The sequence below is a fragment of the Notamacropus eugenii genome, chromosome 1 (assembly GCF_028372415.1).
Source record: "Notamacropus eugenii isolate mMacEug1 chromosome 1, mMacEug1.pri_v2, whole genome shotgun sequence".
NCBI classification, from domain to species: Eukaryota; Metazoa; Chordata; class Mammalia; order Diprotodontia; family Macropodidae; genus Notamacropus; species Notamacropus eugenii.
In genome coordinates, this window is record NC_092872.1 from 525,468,864 (window position 1) to 525,492,698 (window position 23,835).

General features: G+C 40.2%; 1 protein-coding gene across 1 annotated transcript in view; it reads right to left on the reverse strand.

The window, feature by feature from the left end:
* ADCY3 (adenylate cyclase 3) overlaps positions 1–23,835 on the reverse strand; it is a 126,275-nt gene that overhangs the window by 71,907 nt on the left and 30,533 nt on the right. The window contains exon 2 of the mRNA XM_072633875.1: positions 15,528–15,677. Coding sequence (XP_072489976.1) covers positions 15,528–15,677 — 150 coding nt within the window. The remainder of the gene's footprint in view (positions 1–15,527; positions 15,678–23,835) is intronic.

Sequence of the window (23,835 nt, forward strand, 5' to 3'; positions counted from 1 at the left end):
ATCTGGTATAGCCTTCGTTGTTCCCATTCTATTGATGAGGGGAAGAAAGAGCCAGAGAAGCAGTGTGATTTGTGCAAGGTATTACAGTCAGTAAATACTAGTACTAGAATAGGTAGACACCTGACTGATAGTCCAGTACCCTGGATACCACACCACCCTGCCTCTCTATGGTGAATCAAACATCAATCAATCAATCAATATTTGTCAAGCACCAAGTTTGCACCAGGCACTGAAGACACTAAGACAAAACTCAAGCAGCTCTTGCTCTTAAGGGAGTTTTGCTCTATCAGAGGAACTTAAATATACACATAAAAGTAAATATGTATTGTAAACAAAATTATCATGGGGGCACCAGCAGGTAGAAAAATCAGGAAAGGCTTTAAGTAGGAGGTGACACAATCTGATCTTTGAAGGAAGCTAAGGATTCTAAGAGGTGAAATTGTGTAGGGAGGATATTCCAAGAATGGAGGAAAGGACACAGCCTGTGCAATGGTGCAGAGGTGGGATATGAAATCCTATGTAGGAGGCACATCAAGTAAGTCAGTTTTGATGGACCACAGAGAACATAAAGGGACAAAATACGTAATTGACCTAGAAAGATCAGTTAGAAAGGTTTCATATGTTTTCTCTTCTTCTTGGTTTAGGGAAATGTTGGTATCTGTCAAGTTAACAGTAATAAAAAGGAAATTCCTTTTAGAAAGATAGGTAGGGCCACAGTATGAAAAGTTTAAAACTCAGAGGACTCTCCATTTTATTCTAGAAACAAGAAGGAGCCACTGAAGTTTACAGAGCAGGGGAATGACATGGTCAGATTTGTGCCTCAGAAAAATCACTTTGGCAGCTATGTGGAGTGGGGAATTGGAGGGGAGAAAGATGAAGCTGTAATAGTCCAGGCAAGAGGTGATGGGGGCCTGAGCTAAGGTAGTGTCAGGTAAGCAGAGAGAAGAGGGTAAATGTGAGAGAAGTTACAGAGGCAGATTCAACAAAAGTTGGCAAATGATTGAACATGGCAGTAGGGGCACATTGTGTATGTGTGCATGCATGCGTGCACGTGTGTGTGTGTGTAATGAGTTGGGGATAGTTCTGAAGTTGCAGACTGAGTCACTGGAAGGACAATGGCGCCCTCAACACGGACACCAGATGTGCTGGTGAGGAATCCTCTTATGTCTAACTTGGCCCCTATATTTTTTCCCTTCACAGAGAAGCCTTTGTTCAATCATTGGAGCAATGGTAGAGCTGAGCTGGGGTCTTTTGTGGCCAGGCTCCAACAGCTTATTCACGTGGGAATAACCTCAACAAGCTAAGCATTATATTGAAAAGAGAATATGGCAACTGCTCAACAGCATCAGACTCATTCATATCCCCCCTTGAAAGTATCCTGTCTTGCTTCCTTATCTGTACACACCCCATCTGTGTGTCTGTCTCTCTGTCTCTGTCACTCTGGTTCTTTGTCTCTCTGTCTCTCTTCTCACTGTTTTATACCAATGTGGTAGAAACTTAGCTTACCATCTCATTTAACTCACTTATCTAATCCCTGCTGGACCATGTCACTGTAATTAACTCCTCAGGGCATCATCAGAGCACTGGATGTAACAACCCAAGGTCCCAAGGTTCCAGGGCTATACACTCTATCTGTGGCTCTAGTCTTCCATCAGTAGCTAAGACAGTGGGTAAGAGACTGAAGTCAGACTACTCTTCTAGGAAAAAAGAGTTTGATGTCACACATAAAGAATATTTTGGTAAAGACAAGATGCCCTAGGTAAGAGACCTACTACCATGGGTTATAGCTTAGGGGAGCATAAAAGTACCATGTAAGCTGTTTGAAGCAGCCAGGTGGCTCAGTAGATAGAGTGCTGGGCCTGGAGTCAGGAAGATCTGAGTTCAAATTCAGTCTCAGACACTAATTGTGTGACTGTGGGCAAGTCACTCAACCTCTGTTTACCTTCATCTACTGGAGAAGAAAATGGTAAACCACTCTAGTATGTTTGCCAAGAAAAATGGATTGCATGGTGCATGGGGTCATGAAGAGTTAGACATGACTGAATGACTGAATAACAAGAAAGATCTTTGAGGGGAAGGATTATCTATCTCTTTCGTCCTGGCATTCCCAGTGTCTAACTCAGTGTCTGGCACACAGTAGGAGCTTAATAAATGCTTATTGATTGATTTATTAATAATAAGATCAAATGAGATAATGTATGTAAACATTTTTCAAAATTTAAAGCGCTGTGTAAACATCAGCTGTTGTTATATACAAGTTTTTATTCCTTTGATAGAGTTCAGATAGAAATGGTCCTGAGACAAGTCTTTACCCTCGAATTTTTTAAAAATATATTTAATGTTCTACAGATTATTGGTATTCAATCATTTTTAGTCATGTTTGATTCTTCATGACTACATTGGGTTTGTCATTTCCTTCTTCAGCTCATTTTACAGATGAGGAAACTGAATCAAACAGGGTCAAGTGATCTGTGCAGGGTCACACAGTTTAGTAAGTGTCTAAAGCAGGATTTGAACTCAGGTCCTCCAGACTCCAGGCCCAACACTCTACCTACTGTAGTTGCCCCTCCTACAGATTATTATACAGCTAAATAAGATAACCTCTTTTGTAGCTGAATAGATGTATTATTATTCTCATGGTTATTATCATCACTAATAGAACAGAAGTCAAATAAACCAATATAAAGGACCTTGGAGGCCATGTAGCCCAAACTTTACCAGATCAAGCAATTCCTCTAGGAAAACTCCCCAAAACAGTCCTCTGACACTGCCCTCACTCTGGTCCTGGTTCTTATCACCTCATACCTGGATTATTGCAATAGCGGGCTAGTGGGTCTGCCTGACTTAAGTTAATCCCCACTCTGGTCCATCCCCCACTCAGCTGTCAAAAGGACCTTCCTAGAAGGTCTGATCATGTCATTCCTCTGTTTGAGAATCTCTAGTGGCTCCCTAACATCTCCAGAATCAAATACAAAATCCTCAAGTTTTCAAAGTCCTCCACAATCCTTCCTGCCTTTCCAGTCTTCTTATATCTTACCCACAATCCTTGCCCCTGTGATCCAGTGACATGGCCTCCTTAAGATTCCTTGAATAGGAGCCACCCCCTCCTAACTCCAAGAGTTTTCACTGGCTATCCCTGAAATCATCTTCCTCATAATTTCACTTCTCTGACTTTTTTCAAGTCTTAGCTAAAGTCTTACTTTCTGCAAGAAGCTCTTCCCAGTTACCCTTCAACCTAATGCCTTCCCTCTGAGTTTATCTCTCATTTACTCTATAGGACAGCTAGGTGCTACAGTGACAAGCCTGGAGTCAGGAAGACCTGAGTTCAAATCCAGCTTACTAGCTGTGTGACCCTGGGCAAATCACTTAACTCCATTTGCTTCAGTTTCCTCATCTGTAAAATGAGCTGGAGAAGAAATGGCAAACCACTCCAGTATCTTTGCCAGGAAAACCCCAAAATGTGGTCATGAAGAGTGGGACATGACTGAAACAGCTGAAGAACACATACTCTCTCTCTGTGTATATTTTTACATATGTACTATATTTCTATATATATCTATATTTCCATATATATTTCTATATATATACATATACACAGATAGATATAAATATGTGCACATAACTGAATAACTTTATATATACATATATATCTACACAAATATATCTATTTATCCAGTTTGTATATTGCTGTTTGCAGGTTGTCTCCCCCATTAGCCTGTGAGATTCTCAAGAGGAGAGACTGTTTCTTTGCCTTTCTTTATATCTCCAGAACTTGGCACACTTTCTGGCACATAGCAGACACTTAATAAATGCTTGTTGACTGACTGTGTGACCTTGAATTTCAGGTATTAACCTTCTTGGACCTCAGTTTCTTTATTTGTAAGACGAGGGACGTGGAATAAATTATTTCTTAGGTCCCTTCTAGCTCTAAATCTATAATTCTATGATCCTAAGATAAAGCATGAAAGGGTAAAAGGAGAGGCCCAGACAAAGGAATCCAAGAGATCTGAAGAGGAAAAATTGCTTGTATCTAAAGGCAACTGAGTGATGAAGCAGACACTTCACTGAGCTGGGAACACTGGGAAAGAGCTGGGAAAATCTGAGCTCCCATTCTTTCTTGAGCACTTACTAGTTGTGTGACCTTGGGCAAGTTATTCAACCTCTGTCTACCTCAGTTTCCTCAACTGTGAAATGAGGATAATCATAACTCTCTCTTACGGTTGCTATGAGGACCGAAAGAAATATTTGAGAGGCATCCGAGAAAGCAAATTTGTGAATCATCAGCATAAAGATGATAATTAAGTCTATGGGAGCTGATGAGATCACTGAGTGAAGTAAGATAGAGGGAGAAGAGCCCAGGACAGGACTCTAAGGAACACCTATGGTTAGAGCATATGGTCTGGAAGAAGATCAAGGAAAGGAGACATGGAAGGAATGGTCAGAGAGGTAGGAGGAAAACCAGGAGACAGTAGTATCCCAAAAACCTAGAGAGAAGAGAGTATCAAGGAGGAAAAAGTGATTCACCGTGTCAATGCTGCAGAGAGGTCAAGGAGAAAAGGAAAAACTTTTTGTGCCAAGTCAAACCTAATTACACCTCTGAGGATTCACACTACAGAGAATTCATAAAAATGATTGTAAATATTACATAGTTTTCCCAAAAAACAAATGTTATTCAACATCAAAGAATGCATAATGGAGAAAAATACTAGCAATATCTAATTTAGTAACTTAAATGTTTGTATTAAGTATGTTTTCTATAAATGCCATAATTATGAGGTTTTGTTTCTTTCATGATCCATTCTTAACAGTCAATCATTCCCATTTGCTGTAAATAAATGTTTTTGATGATTTTTTGAAAAAATGAAATGTTTGAAAGTACTTAGCATAATTCCTGACACATAATAGGCATTTAATAAATGCTTGTTTACTTCCTTCCATCATGCATTCATGTAATTAAAAAAAACTAAATACAGGACTTGAAATATAGCCTTTTAAACTTCATTTTTATGATTTTGGTCTAGTCTTCTAGCCCTCTGAGATTATTTCAGACATGATTCTTTCATTTCTGATGGGAGAGAGCAGTGGAAAGAGGAATGGTATTGGAATGAGAGGAGCTGGGCAATATTTGAACCCAGATAATCCTGATTCTAAGGTTTACCTTCTATCTACTATGCCATGAAAACAATCAGAGCGTTTCATGATTTTCAGGTAAGTGTCTTCACCAAAGGGATATTATAAAAAGTCACTTAGGGAGGGGGAAAAAATTGGAACTCAAAATCTTACAAAAATGAATGTAGAAAATTATCTTTATATGTAATTGGGGGAAAAAAGCACCAAAATACTATTAAGTAAAAAAAAAGAGAGAGAGAAATTGCTTAGAATATCAGAGAATGTCTAGGACAGTGGGGTCCAAACTGTCAATTATGAGCTAGAAAAGAGACCTTGGACTGTCAACTTGGACTGTTGTCATCCAGGTATTCTACAGAGGTCAAATAAACCAATACAAAGGACTTTAGAGGCCATGTGGCCCAAACTTTACCAAATCAAGAAAATCCTCTAGGAAAGCCCCCCAAAACAGTCATCCAACCTGTGTTTGAAGACTTCTAGTGAGTAGAACCCACTACCAATGCACTGTGCAAACAACATACAAACATTGGTTGAAAGAGGTGGACATGTTTAGCTTAAACAAAAGAAGACTCATGGGAGACAGGATAGTTGTCTTCAAGTATTTGAGGGTCTGTCATGTTGAAAATGGAGTAGATTTGTACTTGGCCCCAGGGGGCTGAACTAGGAGTAGTAGGAACTTTGCAAAATGGCCAATTTAGGCTGATGTCAGGAAACTTGCTAACAAATGGAGCTGTCCAAAAGAGAAATGGGCTGCCTCAACAGGTAACGGGACTCCCCCTTACTTGTAGGTCTTCAAGCAAAGTCTAGGCAATCACTTGTTGGATATGTTATACTAAGTATACCCCTGTCATAAAGGTCAGATTACATGGCCCCTGAGATCCTTTCAAACTCTCAAATCCCATGATTATGGTTTGGGAGGAATGTTTTGTCCTACAATAAACTGAACTAAAGCTACAAAAATAAAGGTTAGAGGCAGCCAGACATTTATTTAGATGGAGAATTGTAAATAGTAGGATTCCACAGGGACCGGATTTATTTCATGTTTTTGCAAATGATCTAGAAGGAATATGCTATGAAATCTCTTAAGATTGCAGATGACATGAAAAATGGTCTCATGAGACTGTGTGAGTGGGAGGCAAAACCATTTTAGACTTCTTCTGTATACTCCCATGTTACTTAACGACTGACATTCATCAAGCCTTTTAAGATTTGCAAAATACTTTACAAACATTACCTGGTTTGGGCCTTACAGCAGTCCTATGGTACTCTCATCATCCCCATTTTAAAGAGTAAACAACCAAGGCTTAGAGAAATCTAGTGACTGTCCCAGGGTCGCAAATCTAGTAAGGAATCTAATGCAGGTTTGGAAGCTAGATCTTTCTGATTCCAAGTCTAACACTATACTGCCCTGTCTCTCCTAGCATAAGACTGAGTTCTAAATAAATATTTGTCGTTGGACTAATTAAACAATAAGCTGCATTCCATGGTAGGCTAGTGGAAGGTGATGATACATTTGAAAGAAATCATCTGTACTCCAAGGATTCTGGGGTCAAAAGATCAGTTGTGACCCAGAAAATGAATCAGGGTGTCTCTAAAGACTATTCACTGAATACACAAGTCAAATGTGCTGAAGAAACCAGGAGACTAAATCATCAGGAAGGGTACTGGAAGCAAAATGCATGGTGATTTAAACTAACATTAAATTAAAATGCAAGGATTTATGACTCTGATACCTCCTGGTGATCTTGCATAAATCACTTGATATCAATTTCCTCATCTATAAGATGAAGGGGTTGGACAAGATGACCGGTAAGGCTCCTTTCAGCTCTAAATCTATGATCCTTTGATGATATGAAAAACATTTTCTACTTGTTCAGAATTTTAGTAAGTGCTGTATAGTTCTGGCCACATACTAGCAAAGATATGTAAAGCTTAAGTAGGTCTTGAGAAGGGCAAGCAAAATATTGGAGGGGAAGGAGAGTGGTCATATGAAAAATTACACTAAAAACAGGCACTTCACACTCTGGATAAAGGTTAGAATGGTAGGAAAAATCAAATACAGTGAAATTAATAGGAAAAAAATGTAAACTGATATGGGATGAAAGAATCAAATGCATGAGGACAAGATGGAAAAGCATTGCTTGAAAGGAATAAATAATCTGGGATTTTCCTACTATGTATATCGAGTGTCATATAGCAGCCAAAAAGGTGAATTCAACCTTGGGTTGGATTAGGAGAAGCACAATGTTCACAGAAAGGGAGGTGATACACCTGTTATTTTCTGTTCCTGGTCAGAAAACATCTGCAGGATTGTGTTGGTTTTGGAGTCTTGTTTTAGGAAGAACACTGATAAACTGGAGCGCTTGTAAGGGAAGGTGACAAAGACAGTGAAAATGCTGAAGGAGATGCACGCTGTGCAAGGACTGCTGAGAAGGGAAGGCTCAGAGGGAAAAGATTGTTCTCTTCCAGTGTTTGAAGAGCATGGAGACGAAAGATTAGACTTGTCTAGGTCTTTCCTCACTTCTCACCTGGCTGCACTACTTTAGGACTTCTCCGATTGGCTCCTCTACCATGCCTCAGGAAGCTCATTATTGGCATAACCTCATCAGCCTATAAAATTCCATTGGCCCTGGGACTCCACCTCTACAGTACCTTCTGCCTCCTTGATTGAGGGAGGAAGAGGAGGGTGGGGCATGATCTCCAAACCTCCAATTAAAGAGAGAGGTCAGTTGATAAGTCTCCTCATTTCTCAACTGGCTGCAACTGGCCCACTCCTGGGGCCTTCTCTGCCTAATTTCTCCCTCATGTCAGGTACCTTCTCTTCCCACCCACACTTTTCAACTTCTTTTTGTGTTTTGTCTTCACCAACCTCCTTAGATTGTGAGCTTTTTGAGGGTAAGGAGTGTCTTTCTTCTTTTGTATTTGCATCTCCAGCACTTAGAACAGTGCCTAGTACTTAGAAGTGTTTAATAGATGTTTACTGACTATTGGCTCGGTCCAAGTGGGCTAAATAGGTATTGGATAGAAATTGTAGAGAAAAAGATTCAAACCATGTTAGGGAAAACTTCCTAATAAGAACTAAAAATAAATGGAACAGACTGCCACAGGAAGTGGTCAATTTCCACTCGTTGGAGGTCTTCAAGCAAATGCTAGAAGAACAAACATTTACTGGGCATGATGTCAATGTTTATCCTGAGGTAGGGGGTTAATTACATGCCCTGTGAGGTCAATTCCAACTCTTGAGATTCTTGATTCTGGGGATGTAATCCAAATCCATAAAATCACATGGGGAAGGAATGAGAACAGAAAATTGATGACAGACATGGATTTGATAATCGAGTTCTAGGGGATTAAAACTGAGACTACTTTGGCTTTGAAAAGGACAGATTCTGGACAAAGCAGATAAAGTTCCAGTGATCTCAATGTACAGTTAGCTTATAGAATTTATAACCCAAAGGGTAAGCATGCTCTGGAAATTTTTGAAATCATTAAAAAAAATACAGGGAAAAATTAATGAGTGATAGCTCCCATGGTCCAACGGGACATACTTAATCTCTAGTACATGGGAGGCACTTAATAAATGCTTGATGATCAAGTGATCGGTTAAAACTTTTTTTGGATAAAGCACTTAATAAGCATTTACTATGTGCTGAGTATTCTACTAAATGCTGGGGATGTAAATGCAAGCAAGCAAGATGGTCCCTGCCCTCAAGGAGCTTATATTCTGTTTGAAGACAATATATAGAAGGATGCTAAAAGGCAAAGGGGAGGACAGGAGGATTGTTGATAATTGGGAAACAAGGTAGAGGCTTGGTTATAGGCAAGATAAGGGGAAGCTCACTGATCAGAGCCCAAGTTGGCTCTAGGAGCAGAGTCCAAGTTTCCAGTGGGTAGGGTGGGGTAGAAGATGAAGGCAGGAGTGCAGGTATCATGGTTTGGGAGAGGGGGAGTGATTATTTGATTCCTGAGCAGCTAGGTGGTACAGTGGATAGAAGCACCAGTGCAGGAGGATCTGAGTTCAAACCTCACCTCAGACACTTGACACTCACTAGCTGTGTGACCTTTGACAAGTCACTTAACCCCAATTGCCACATCCTGGGTCATTTCCAGTCATCCTGATGAATATCTGGTCACTGGATTCAGATGGCTCTGGAGGAGAAGTGAGGCTGGTGTCCTGCACAGCCCTCCCTCACTCAAAACAAAGTCAAGTGCAAGTCATGTCATTATTTCTCTGATGGCATGGTCTTCTTCAGCAACAAAGGACAAACACACACATTTGATTTGTGGTAAATATCAGAAATAAAACGTCCTTTGGTGTTAGTGTCAGAGAACTACTATTTTAGAACCTACTCTCTGGTCTTACCCAGTATGAGAATCCGTCTGTCCTAAATTATAGAGCTAGGCCTCCAGGGTGTGACTCCTGGCTCAACTACCCTTTCACTAAGAGACAGTAAGTTCTGTCTGCTCTGTGCTTGGGGTTCTTCTCCTATAAGAGATTGAAATGTCTCGGCTTTTGCTGCTTCCCTCTGGTTCCCAAGGATGTCCCAACAGGATCAGGGAGATCAGACCCTTCCTAGAGCTCTGTGTTCAGTGGGAAAAAAAAAAGGGAAAAATATATCTGTGTATATGAAAAATAACTTCACAATAAAAGCTGGTCAAAAGTGGAATAGGCAACCACAGAAAGTGGCTGATTCCCACTCCCTGGAGGTCTTTCAGTAGGTGCAAATACAAGCAAGGAAGACAGTCCCTGCCCTTAAGGAGCCTATATTTATTCTAATGGAAGACAGTGCATGAAGAAGGCTGAAAAGGAAAGGGTTAGGAAGTAAGGTAGAGACTTAGCTGTAGGCAAGATAAGGCAAAGTATATGTGTGTGTGTATACATACACACACACACACATATATACATATATGTATATATTACATATGCACATACAAAACATATATAATAGATACAAAGTATACGTAACATATAGACAAAGTATATGTGTGTATGCATATATACTCATTTATACATATAAATATGTGTATATACTTATACAGACATATATATGCATACATATACACACACATACACACACACACACATATATATGCATATGTATATATAACCTTGAGAAGATCTAGAGAAAATTTCTCTAGAGGAAAATTCACATATATGGACCTGTGATCTCATCAAGGTAGACATTCCCTCCAATGATACAGATTGCATCCCATCCATGGCAACTCTGATCCATGCCCTACCATAAATGCACCATGAGTGGTCTATCCAAAGTGCTGGGGGCCTACCTCCTTTTCTTCTACCATTGTAAGAATACCCGTGAACTTGATGTCACAACACAGTAGCCCTCCGTTGGACCAGAACATGTTCTTTTTCACTCACATTTCTCTGATGTCTTTTCCTCCAGTTCCTCTTCGTAGTTCCTTATCTGATGTATGTCACAGCCTCCCTCACCTCTCCACACCCTGACTATGTACCTTTCCAATGCTCTGTTGCTCTCTGTGTACTATTTTTATTTCCTTACAGACTCTGGTGTTCCAAGACTTCTAGTTATGTAACTTCATCATGAAAAAAATGAGCTTTTATTTCTGAAGAAGAGGGTAGATCTCTAAAGAAGCTTTCTGATTTCTCATAGGCAATCCAGCCTGCTCTCCTTGGAATTATTCATTTTTATTCTCTCTCTTGGATATACCTACTAAAAGAAAAGTTGTAGAGGTTTCACAGCTAATGTATTTCATAATTAGAGGAAAATGAAAATACAAAATGATATCTGAAACAGATGAAGGAAAGAACCTGGGGGGGGGGGGCAGGAGGCGATGACATTATAGAACAAGAAGTTATCTGGAGAAGGAAAGATAGAGGAATGAAGGCATCAGACATTCTCACATATTAAGGCTATAACCTGGGGGATGATAAGACCCCCTACAACCACTGAGGGCAAGAGAATGTACAGGGTACAGCTGCGATGAAGGGTGTTTACCTTACATCAAGAAGGATTCCAGCTAATTGGGATTTAATTATTCAGGGAAACTGATAACTCCTGGGGGAGGGCGGGGTGTTCTTCAAAGATCAGGAGATACCTTTCTGTACTATCAGATTAAGATCCTCGAGGCTGGGGGGCCTCGAGAGACTAAGACTTCAGGGACATTTCTTCATCATCTGTAACATTTATTGAACAAGACAACACGAGTTCATACAAAACCCCTTTTTCTGTTTCAATATTATAACACTTTTTAAAAGAAAGCAGATTTATTGTTCTATGATTCAATCTCCTTAAGCATTTCATTTATAGTCAAAGAGTTTAAATGGGCTCTTTTATTTCTTGTGTTGGTGTTTTTCCCCTCTCAAACAACAGGAATTTTCACAATTGTAAAAGAAAAAACTGGCTTCAGAAAATAACAGAATTTTATCAATTATAAATGAATCAATGAATAAAAAATTCTTAAGCACTTACTGCGTGCTAAGCAACAATGACAAAAATAGAAGAGGAAGGCAGTCTTTGCTGTTAAGCAGCTCACATGCTAATAAGGGGAAGGAACATCAGAAGAGGTTTCAGATGCCAGTCAAATGGAAAGGCCCCCATGCTCCTTAGGCTACAGTGAGGGGCAAAGCACAGGGACTGCATCTTCTTTGATGGGATTTCCACAACTAAATCCAGATCCATTTCCTGAATGTTGAACCATCTGACAGCACTAAGGCTTTGGGTAACAAGAATTTTTTTTTCAAGTCCTCAGTGTCTGTGACTGCAGCACCTGCAACCAGGCTGCATCTCCAGAAGGGTCGATCTCCCAGCTGAGGGTTGTGGGGGTGGGGATGGAAATAAGACTGATGGTCTGGGGGTGAGGAAAGGTGGGGTACTACTATTCTCAAAGCCCTTAAGCTGAGGATCCTGGGCCATCTCCATCTGTGTCTGAGGGGAGGTGACAGGTGAGATGTTTTGGCTTGCCTAGCACATACCATCTCCTTTCTCTTTCTTCCCTCCCTTCCTCCCTTCCTCCCTTCCTTCCTTCCTTCCTTCCTTCCTTCCTTCCTTCCTTCCTTCCTTCCTTCCTTCCTTCCTTCCTTCCTTCCTTCCTCCTTCCTTCCTTCTGTCTCTCTCCTCTGTTTCTCTGTCTCCCTCTCTCTCCCTCCCTCTCTTCTCTCTCTCTCTCCCTCCTTCCCTCCCTCCTCTCTCTCCCCACCCTCCTCCCCCCTCTCTCCTTCCATCTCTCTTCTTTCTCTCTCTGTACCCCCTCTCCTCTGTCTCTGCCTCAGTCTGTCTCCCTCCCTCTCTCCCCCTCTCTTCTTCCCTCCCTCCTTTCTCTCTCTGTTCCCTCCTGTACACTCTCTCTTTCTCTCTCCCTCTCTCTCCCTGACTCTCTCATTCTCTCTCTCCCCCTCTCTTCTTCCCTCCCTCCTCTCTCTCTTCTTTCTCTCTCTGTCCCCTCCCTCCCTCTCTCCTTTCCTTTCTCTCTTCCTTCCTCCCTCTCTCCTGACCTCCACAGTGGCTCTAATCATATCATCCAGCACTGTCCCTCTGCCAAAAGTAGTTACTGTAGGTTAAACCAGGCAGGAGGCACTCAGCCTCTCCCAGTTCTTACATTCAGTGGATGAGGACCAAGATAAGCACAAAGGAAAAGAAATGGGACATTTAAGAGAACATCCTAAGACTAACAACTGGCGCAGACAGGCAAATTGAATTTCAATTCAAGAGCCATTTAAGCACCTGCTGAAAGTAGAACGCTGCTGGGTGCAGGGCAAGGTCCAAAGATTCAGTGAGGTACTCCCTGAAGCCACGAAGCTTAAAGCTTAGTTTAGTTGGGAATATAATACGTTGTACCCCTCCCCTAAAAAATAATTGCAGAAAGCAATACATGGTAAGTGCATAATAAAGCCCTATGTGATATGTGACTTGGGAAAAGTCATTATCAACTGAGAGAGCAGGAAAGGCTTCATATAGAGGTGGCATCTGAGCTGGCTTTTAACCAGTGGGCAAAAATTCAACAGACAGAGTTGGGAGAGGGAATTCCAGGCACAGGAAACAGGGTAAACAAAGGCACGCAAGTGGGAAAGCACCAGGAGGGTTTGTGGGATGGACAGTAATCCAGTTGGACTGATGCAGACAGAACACAGTAGAGAGTGGGAGAAAATAATGCTGGAAAAGTTCTCCACTGAAGAATTACTCTCCAGCCAGTAGGGAGCCATTAAAAAGTTTAGAGCAGAAGAGTGATGTGATCCAATGTATGAGCAAATACTGGAGGGGAGACAACCTTTGTTATAAAGGTAGAAAGACTATAGCTAACATTCGTAGAACAGTTTAAGATTTGCAAAACCTTTTACATATGTTATCTCATTTTGATACAACAACCCTGTGAGGCAGGTGATACTAATACCTTCACTTTACAGATGAGGCACAGAGATGTTAAGCGACCTGCCCAGAGTCACACAGCCAGTAAGTGTCTGAAGCAGAATTCAAACTCAGGTCTTCCTGACTCCAAGTCCCACACTCCTCCCCCTGTACCACTTAGCTCCCTCCGCTAGTTGGACTATAGATGCAGACATTGTCAGACATAGTTGGTGTATTGGTTGGTTTTGCTAAACTGCTATTTTTCCTCTTTTTTTTCTTTTTCTAAGGGATGGTATAATATAAGGGAGTCACTTATGCTCACTGGCCCAAAGACCAGCCACCAACAACCAGGCCACATGCTTATAAATTAGGCACACTCCCCTCCTGAGTCACCACACCCTGCCAGATTGGGTGGGGTTCTCAGAAGCTGATAAGCAAATGAGTCAAGCCTACGGTGGTCCCCCAAAGCGCTTCCCCTTGCCTAGTTTCCAGGTATAGTTCAGATCTGAGGGGGCAAGCCTCCAGGGAGGCAGTGTCCTCTACTACAATGCCCAACCATCCCCTAGGTACTCCTCCCTCGTTCAAGTTTGATCATTAGACCAAAACTTTGTCCATCTGTTGCCTGTAATAGCACTGGCCACATGTCCCATTTTAGTCATTGCAAGGTTGCTTTTGAATCTTTGCCTGCATTATATAATTCTGACCAGTGACTGCTTTAATAAATGCTGGTACTCATATCAGACCCAAAATAATCATTCAGACCAAAAAGCCCAGATCCTAAGGGATTTGTTGGTTTCCCCTGGGCCTCTGAGACTCATTGGCTTCCTTTGCCCTTTCCTCCCTTCCCCCTCCCCACTGCCATCATATGGCTGACTAAGGAAGGTCATGAAGAGAGATGTATCAAGGGAAAAATATGTGATATCAGATATGTGTGTGTGATAGGAAGACAGATATAGAGATATACTAATAATGAAAAAAACATTTAAAAAGATTGGAGGGGAGAAGGTCTGGATATAATGACAGGGATGACAGAATTTTAAAAGCAAAGCAACATAGTTCTGGAAGTGTGAAGGGAGTATAGGGAAAATTATGCTAGAAAATAAGGCTTTTAGATGATGAAGACGCCTGTATATCGTGAATATTTTTCTTCAAGAAGACGGTAAGGAGGGGCTCACTGTGGTGAGAGCTGAGCAACGAGGCCAAGAAGTAAAATTGACTATCTCTTAACAAATAGGAAATGCCCAGCTGCCAACATGGAAGTCCCTGCAGAATCAGTTATCTAAGTGCAAACTGGTTAGGAAAAAAATCAATACCAATTTAGAAGAAAGGATGAAAATGAAGAGAAAACTGTGTGTGTTTCCAGAAGCTCCAATCAGACCTGTTTTTAGCCAACTGTGAATTTTGAAAAGTGGTAAATAAGCAAAAGCAGACATTGACCATGACTCACTGTTACTTGGAGAAGTTTAACTTTTCCAATGATCAACACAACAAGGAGGTTAAAAGAGCCCAGAAATAACCTCAGCCAGGAAACATTCCATTTCCTGGATAAATGGAGATTTGACACTGCCAAGTGCAACAATGGTTTAGTTCAGAGGCATCAAACTCAAATGGAAATGGATCTTTGAGCTTCATGTTGACTTAGAAAACCACACATTAACATCAGCTATGTTGTATTGTATTTTTATTTGTTAATATTTCCCAATTATATTTTAATCTGGTTGTACTCTGGAGTGTTGTGGACACCTTGCAGCTACCAGTTTGACACCTCTGATTTAGCATATAAGTTATATATACTGGGAGGGTCCCAAGATAGAAAATTAAAAATGGCAAAAACTGAAGAAATAGTGAAAGGCAGTTGAGGGGGAAAAGAGCCTACAGAGAACTTGGTATGAGGTCGAATGTAGCTGTGCATTCTAAAAACACTTGTAGACCAGATGACAGCTCTTATCCCTAAGACCCCATATAAGTTCACCAACATCCACTCATCTTGATCCACTGTCTTACTTTGTCCAGTTACTAGATTCTGTAGAGCTTTATAAAATCCTTACATTGGTATCCCCAGTACGTTAAACCTACCTGTTGCTGGCTCTGTTCCTCCAGGTTGATCTTCACTTCAAGGGACTGACGGGCTTCAAGGAAGGCCTTCCGATGCTTGCGGTCAGCCATGTAGTAGGACATAACACCCACAATGATGGCGCACAGGTAGATGATAACATTAGCCAGGATCTGTATTCCAGGGAAAAGACAGAAGAGTCAAGAGTGAGGTAACATTTCAAGGAGAAAGGTGAGGAAAGAAAAAGATAGATGAATGAAGGTGATGAGGAGATGTGGTCAATGCAACAGTATCACTGGATAGCTATGGTCCCCTGAATCCTAGCAATATTTCTGAACCTGATCTATTAATGCAGTGCAATAGAATCTTCCCCTTCTTTCATCTCCTTTCCCCTAGAATACTCCAATACTCTCTTAATGAGTATGCTTGCCTCCAATCTCTTTCCTATCTAATCCATTCTCCACAGAACTGTCAAAGAGTTATTTCTAAAATACATCTGATTATGTCACTCTCCTGATCAGTGGAGTCTAGTGGCTTTTTATTACCTCTAATATCAGATAGAAATCCCTCTATTTGACATTTAAAGCCCTTCATAACCTGACTCCAAGCTATCTTTCCAGCTTATTACACTCCTTCTGCTCTGCTCCCTTATATGCACTCTATGGTCCAGCCAAACTATCAGGCTACTCCCCCTACATGACATGCCATCTTCTCTCTCTGAACCTTTCCAGATGTTGTACCCCATGCTTGTAAAAACAATAATAAGCTAGCATACATATGGTACCTATTATGTTCCAGGTACTACACTAAGCACTTTACAAATATCATCTCAATTGATCCTCACAACAACTCTGCAAAGTAGGTGTTATTATTATCCCCATTTACTGTTGAGGAAAATGAGGCAAACAGAGGTAAATTGACTTGCCCAGGGTCACATATCTCTTAAGTGCCTGAAGCAGGATTTGAACTCTGGTCTTCCAGACTCCGGGCTCAACATGGTGCCACTTTGCTGCAATATACTTCCTCCTCACCTCTACCTCATAGAACCCCTAGTTTACATCAAAGTTCAGCTCACACACCACTTCTACATAAGACCTTCCTAGATTTTTCGCAGATATTGATAATATACTTTTTCCCTCCTCCAATAAATAACCTTGCATTTACTTTGTGTGTGTATAAATTTATTCAGGCAAACACTAGCTAGGTAGGCAGTAGACAGAGTAGATTGAGTACTGGGCCTGGAGTCAGGAAGACCTGAGTTCAGATCCAGTCTCATATGCTTACTAGACTCTGGGCAAGTCACTTAACTCTGTTTGCCTCAGTTTCCTCAGAAAGAAATGGCAGACTACTCCAGTATCTTGCTAAGAAAATTCCAAATGGGGTCATAAAGAGTTGAAGACAACTGAAATAACTGAACAACAAATAATTACTGCGCAGTGTGTCCGAAAAGTTCTACTGCATTTTCAAGTGTTAACAACTTCAGAAGCATAAATGTTACAGATATTAAAAAAAAAACATTGAAAAGTCAATTGTTTAAAATTTTAAAATATTGATCTGTTTCTTATTAAAATTCAACATAACCACCATCTTGTGCATACTGTACTCTAGGTGATTTTCAAAGTTTGTAAAAAGTTTCATTAGCTGCTGCTGAGTTCTTGAAAGGATTGCCTTCCTTATCCTAGCCTCAAGAGGGGCTGAAACAAAAATTAAAATTTTATTATTTAAAATTCACAAAACTAAATAAGTGTAAACTAAGAATAAAAGAAACTTAAATAGTTAACCTTTCAAATTATGCCTTTTTGCAAGTTTGTAACATTTATATTTTTGATGTTATTAAGCTTAAAACTGCACCAAGACTTTTGGAATATTCTGTACATAGTAAATGCTTCTCTATGTCCCTATTTCCCTCAATAGATCAAAAGCTACTAGAAGGAGATGAGAGTTTAATTTTTGTCTTTGAGTCGCCAGTGTGAAGAGGCAAGAGTGACACAGACAGAGAGTCACCAGCCTCCGAGTCAGGATGATCTGTGTTCAGGTCCCATCTCTGACATATTAACCTTAATTAATTTAACCTTAGTGCCCTCAAGCAAGTCCTAAACACTCTTAAGTCATAGAACAAGAGCTGATCTGCCTTACTAGGGGGAATGCCATCACTGGGAGTTCCTAGAGATGCCAATGAACTCATATACCTAGTAAAAAAAAAAAAAAAAGACAAAAAACCCCATAAAAATCATCAGGGTCTGACTCACTATAGATGCTTAATAAATACATAAGTGCTTTGATTGATGGACATTTGAATCACTACAAGGAAGTAATATATGGTGGTGGTTGGGGCCCTGGACTTGGAGTCAGAAGACCTGCCTTTTTCTAGTTCTCTGGGTCTCACGTCCCCATCAGTTAAATGGGGATAATAATAGTCTTTCATTGTTGTCATCAGGATCAAAGTATGGGAAGTATTTTGGCCTCAAGTCTCTCCCTACTCCAGTCAATCTGCCACACAGCTTCTTCAAAAGCAGTGCTGTCCCTATTCAAAGAATGCCAGTGATCCCCTATTGCCTCTAGGATCAACTATAAATGTCTCTTTAACCTCTAAAGCCCTTCCCAAACTGGCTCCAACCTATCTTTCCAGCTTCCTTGGACATGATTCCCCCTCTGATACTCTGTTATCCAGATAAACGGGCCTCTTCTCTGTTCCTCATAAGTGAAAGTCTATCTCCCACCTCAAGGCTTTGGGCCGGTGGTCATTCATATACTCCTTCAGAGAATCCTTTAACACATAACTTAAGCATTACCCTTTACATGAAGTTTTACTGATCCCCGCAAATACTAGTGTACCTGATCTCAAACTACCTTAAGTTTATTCTTTTTATGTTAATTCAATATATATTTCTCTGTATGTATGTGCACTTGTGGCATCCCCCATTAGAAGGTCCTTTGTGTTTGAATTTCTAGTACCCAGTGTAGTGCCTGGCACATAGTAGGCTCTTAATAAATGCTGACTAATTATTTTGTAACTTTGATGTGCTACATAAAATGAGGAATTTAAGAACTCTATTTGTCCACAGTTATGGCGCCAACCTATTCCCTTGACTTACGACAAATCTAAAGACAGATTTCCATGGGGCAAATTATCACCATTTAGAAGCTGTTAAGCATTCTCCTTCTGCGGCATAGTAGCCAAGACACTGGACTTGGAGTTGAAGGACCTGCTGGCATTTTCAGCGCTAGTTGCTAGAGCAGCTCTGTAAGTCAGGATTCTGAGAAGCACAAAAATGATACTACAGTGGATTCTATAGGGCCCTGGCATCTTTGGATGTTTGTGGGATGGATGGGAATCCTCTTAGTAAAAGCTTCCTGTGCCATCAGGTTGTTATGTATGTTGGCTCATGAATGTATGTTTCATGGGTATATCCCTAGAGTGAAGGAGGAAGGGGAACCTCTGGGCATATGGCCTTAGGGAAGAAAGTCTGGCACGGAGAATATCAATGGTGTTTCCCCCTAGGCTATTAAGTGGTGCCAGAAGAAAGCAAAAAGTTGAAAATCTAGGTTTGAAAGCAGCATAACCCGGTGGTCTCAAACTCAAATGCCACATTTGGTTTTAGTTGGTAATACTCAGTGGTCTCTAACATGACTGCTCAGTGGAATGGAAAATGCTCTGGCTGGAAACAGCGCTGAGGGAGGAGTCAACTCATTGTGTGACCTTGGGCAAATCCCCTTCCTCTCTCTGTACCTCAGTTTCCTCAGTACAGAAGAGTTTTAATGAGGGAGTGGGTCTGATCTATGCTTTAGAAATATGCGAAAGTTTATTTTGGCAGCAAAATAGAGGAAGAATTGGAGAGGGACAGGCTGGAAAGAGGAAGACTAATCAGGAGATTACTTGTAAAAGTTCAAGTGAGAGGTGATAATGACCTCAACCAGAATGGCAGGCAGTGTGAATACAGAGAGGGAAATGACCTGGAGAAAAAGAATCAATAAGGCCTGACGTCTATTTAAATATGAATGGAGGGAGTGAAGGATAAGGAAAGGTCAAGGGTGACTCTGATTAGTGATAATGGTGAAAAGATGGTGGGATTTTCAACAGAAATCCAGAAATTTGAAAAAGAGCTGTTTCTAGAGAAGAAAAGTTCTGTATTAGACGTGTTGAATTTGGGGAGGCAATAGGATGTTCAGATGTCTAGCTGGGTATTGGAGATTTATAATTAAGGCTGATTTTTATAGATTTGAGAGTCTTTGGGAGTCATCCGTATAGAAATGTTAAGTGAACTGATGAGGCATGGAGTATATACTTGGCTCTAGACCAGAAGTCTCTGGGCCAGGTGATTCTGAGTCTGGCCAGACCATCTAAGATGGGTGGCTCTGATCTGATCTGGGTGATTCTAAGATGGATGCTTCTGTTCCTGTGGGGCTAGTGGACAAACAAGCAGCTGGAGTTTCTCCAGATGTGGATGTCCATTAACTTCCCCACCAATGTAAAATTTACTGCCCTTACAATTATACTTCCCCTAGTCCCTTTTAATGCCTTGGGGTTTGAGAAATCAAATAACTTAATGTTGCTCAAATTGCTGGTTACATTAGGATATGCTCACATAGGATTTTTAAGTTCAAAATGACTCTTAGAGATCATTTAGTCCAATCTCCTTACTGACAAATCTGAAAGCTTTACTTCACTGGTCTTGTGACAGCTCTCTCAACTCAATTAAACAAAGATTCATCAAAGGCTGCCTACATGCAAGGCTCTATGCTGTTGGTGGGGAATCTCTTTTCCTTAATGCTTGGTTTTCAGTCTAAGTAGCTGAAACTTGAGGATTAAACAGAGAAAGACTAAGGAGAGATAATTACTTACCTAAGAATATTGAGCTAAATTTTTATTTACCACTTGGTCCAATGGATTATGGACCTCCAAGCTATTAGCTGGTGAAAACTGATCTTCTCACAGCCTCCAGAGTATAATATACATCCCTTTATCCTTTTGTTAAGTCTAATCACAGTAATAAGTCTTTGTGAAGAGACACAAAGATTTAAAATTTAGAGCCTTAGGACTAGGATAACAATAGCTGATGTTTCTGATTTGTTGCTTTTCTAATTTTTTTTTATATGCCTATGGGCAGCTAGGTGGTGTAGTGGATAGAGCACCACTGCAGGAGTCAGGAGGACCTGAGTTCAAATCTCACCACAGACACTTGACACTCACCAGCTGTGTGACCTTGGGGAAGTCACTTAACCCCAATTGCCTCATCCTGGGTCATCTCCAGTCATCCTGATGAATATCTGATCTGGTCACTGGATTCAGATGGCTCTGGAGGACAAGTGAGGCTGGTGACCTGCACAGCCCTCCCTCACTCAAAACAAAGTCAAGTGCAAGTCATGTCATCATTTCTCTGAAGGCATGGTCTTCTTCGGCAATGAATGATGAACACACACACAAGTTATATGCCTAAAACATCAATTTGTTATTTCTCCCTTTTGTAGATGAAAGCATTTAGAGATATCAATTTCCTCCTAATGATCCCATTATTCTAAAAGTATTTGGCACATTATATGTGTATTCTAATTTTCTTTGCTGAAACTTTCTATAATAACTGATGTTTCAAAAGCTTCTCAGTGTATTCCTATCTCTGTCCTTTACACATGAGAAAGTGGAGGCACCTATTGTAGAAGGCATTTTCAAGAAGTCTGGCCACAAAGCAATTTCCAACTCATCGTGACCCAAATGGAACTCATTAAGTGTCCCTCCTTCAGACTTCCCTCATTGTTATAGTGCATCTTAAGTTAACCAGGTTCACATCAGTCTTCCCTCTTCCCTCTTCCCTCTTCTTCATTCAAGCTCCCATGTCTACCAAGTTGCCAAGTCTCATGCATTCTCTGTCCATGACATCTTTTTCATTCATCACCTTCTCTCTATGCACAGACTCTCTACCACAGTTGAGTCCCACATCAATTCTTGCCTGAATCATTACAATAGTCTCCTAATGGGTTTCCTCCTTCTAGACTTCCCTTTATCTCAATCAATACTCTTCTTGGCTGCCAAAATAATGTTCCTAAAACACAGACCTATCAACACAACCCAGCAGGAAGAGAAAGAAAAAGAAATACCATTTAAAATCACTGCAAAAAATATAAAATACTTGGGAGACCATCTCCCAAAACAAACCCAGGAACTGTACAAACACAATTACAAACTGCTTTTAACACAAATAAAGACAGATCTAAACAAATGCAGGAGTATTAATCGCCCATGGGTAGACCAAGCTAATATAATAAAAATTACAATTTTACCTAAATTAATTTACTTATTCAGTGCCATACCAATCAGATTACCAAGCAATCATTTTGTAGATCTAGAAAAAAAATACTAACAAGATTCATCTGGAAGCACAAAAGGTCAAGAATATCAAGGAAATCAATGAAAAAAAAATGTAGAGGAAGGTGACCAGGTGGTGCCAGATTTCAAACTATATTAAAAAGTAGTAATCATGACCATAGTAATCTAGTGTTTGATAAGTCCTCAAATCCAATCTTTGGGGCAAGAACTCACTATTTTCAAAAAAAATTGCTGGGCAAATCAGAAAATAATTTGGCAGAAATTAAGCACAGAGCAGTATCTCACACTATATACCAAGATAAAGTAAAAATGGGTACATGATTTGGACATGAAGAGTGATATCATAAACAAATCAGGGAAGTATGGAAATTTTTACCTGTCAATATGGATAAGGGAAAAGTTTATGACCAAAAAAAAGATAGAGAGAAATACAGGAAATATAATCAATAATCTTGATTCCATGAAATTAAAAAGCTGTTGCACAAACAAAATCAATGTGGCCAAAATTAGAAGGAAAGCAGGAGAGTGGGAAAGAATCTTTACAGTAAGTTTCTCTGATAAAGGCCTAATTTCTCAAAAAGTAAGGAAATTAAGTCAATTTTATAAAAAAAAAATAAGAGCCATTCCCCAATTGATAAATGGTCAAAATTGATAAGTGGTCTTCTTCAAAAGAAGAAATTAAAGCTATCTCTAGTCAAATGAAAAAAAATGCTCTAAATCACTACTGACTAGAGAAATACAAATTTAAAAAACTCTGAGGTACCACCTTACACCCATTAAATTGGCTAACATGACAGAAAAGGAAAATAAGAAATGCTAGAGGGAATATGGAAAAGCAAGAACAATAATGCACTGTTGGTTGAGTTGTAAACTGGTTCAACCATTCTGGAGAACAATTTGGAACTATGCCCAAAGAGTTATAAAACTGTGTATACCCTTTAGTCCAGCAATGCCACTACTAGGTCTGTATCCCACAGAGATCAAAGGAAAAGGACCAATATGAACAAAAATTCTTAAAGCAGCTACTTTTGTGGTATCAAAGAAGCAGAAATTGAAGGGATGCCCATCAATTGGGGAAGGGCTAAGCAGGTTGTGGTACATGATTGTGGTGAGAATTACTGTTCTGTAAGAAGTGACAAACAGAACAGTTTCAGAAAAATCTTGGAAAACTTATGTGAATTGATACAGAGTGAAGTGAACAGAATTAAGAGAGCACTGTACTCAGTAACAGCAATATTGTACTATGACCAACTGTGAAAAACTTAGCTACTCTGGTCAATAGAATAACCCAAGACAATTCCAAAGGACTCAGGATGAAAAATGCTGCCCACCTCCAGAGAGGGAATTAATGAACTCTGGGTTCAAACTGCAGTATATATTTTTACTTTACTGTTCTTTCCTTTTACTGTTAACATGACTAACAAGGAAATCTGTTTTGAATGATTTCCCATGTGTAACTGATATTACATTGCTTGTCCTCTCAATGGATGTGGGGTTGGGGGGCACTGGAGGAAGGAAAAGAATCTGGAACTCAAAAAAATATTTCTTTAAAATGTTAAAAATAAATCAATAATATTTTTTTTAATAAAAAAAAAGCCCATAGACCTGACTATGTTACTGTTCTGTTCAAATTTCTTTAATGACTCCCTGTTGCCTTAGGATAAAAAACTAACTCTTCAGCCTAACATTTAAAGCCTTCCCCAGTCTGGCTCCTACCTACCTTTTCAAACATTTTGTACTAATCCCCTTCACACACTCTATGTCCACATCAATCTGACCCTTTAGCTATACCCTGAACTTGACATGGTCACCCTGTCTCCCTGTCTTCTCTCTCTTCTCCTCTGCCTCTCAGAATGCCTGGCTTCATTTTAATGCTCAGCTCAAATGAGAACCTCCTATTGAAGCCCCTCTATTATCCTTTTCCCCTCCCCCCCAAAGTATTCTCTCCCTCCTGAAATGCCTTTGTAGTGAAAACCACAGTACATGTTGTTTTTTTACACACACATACA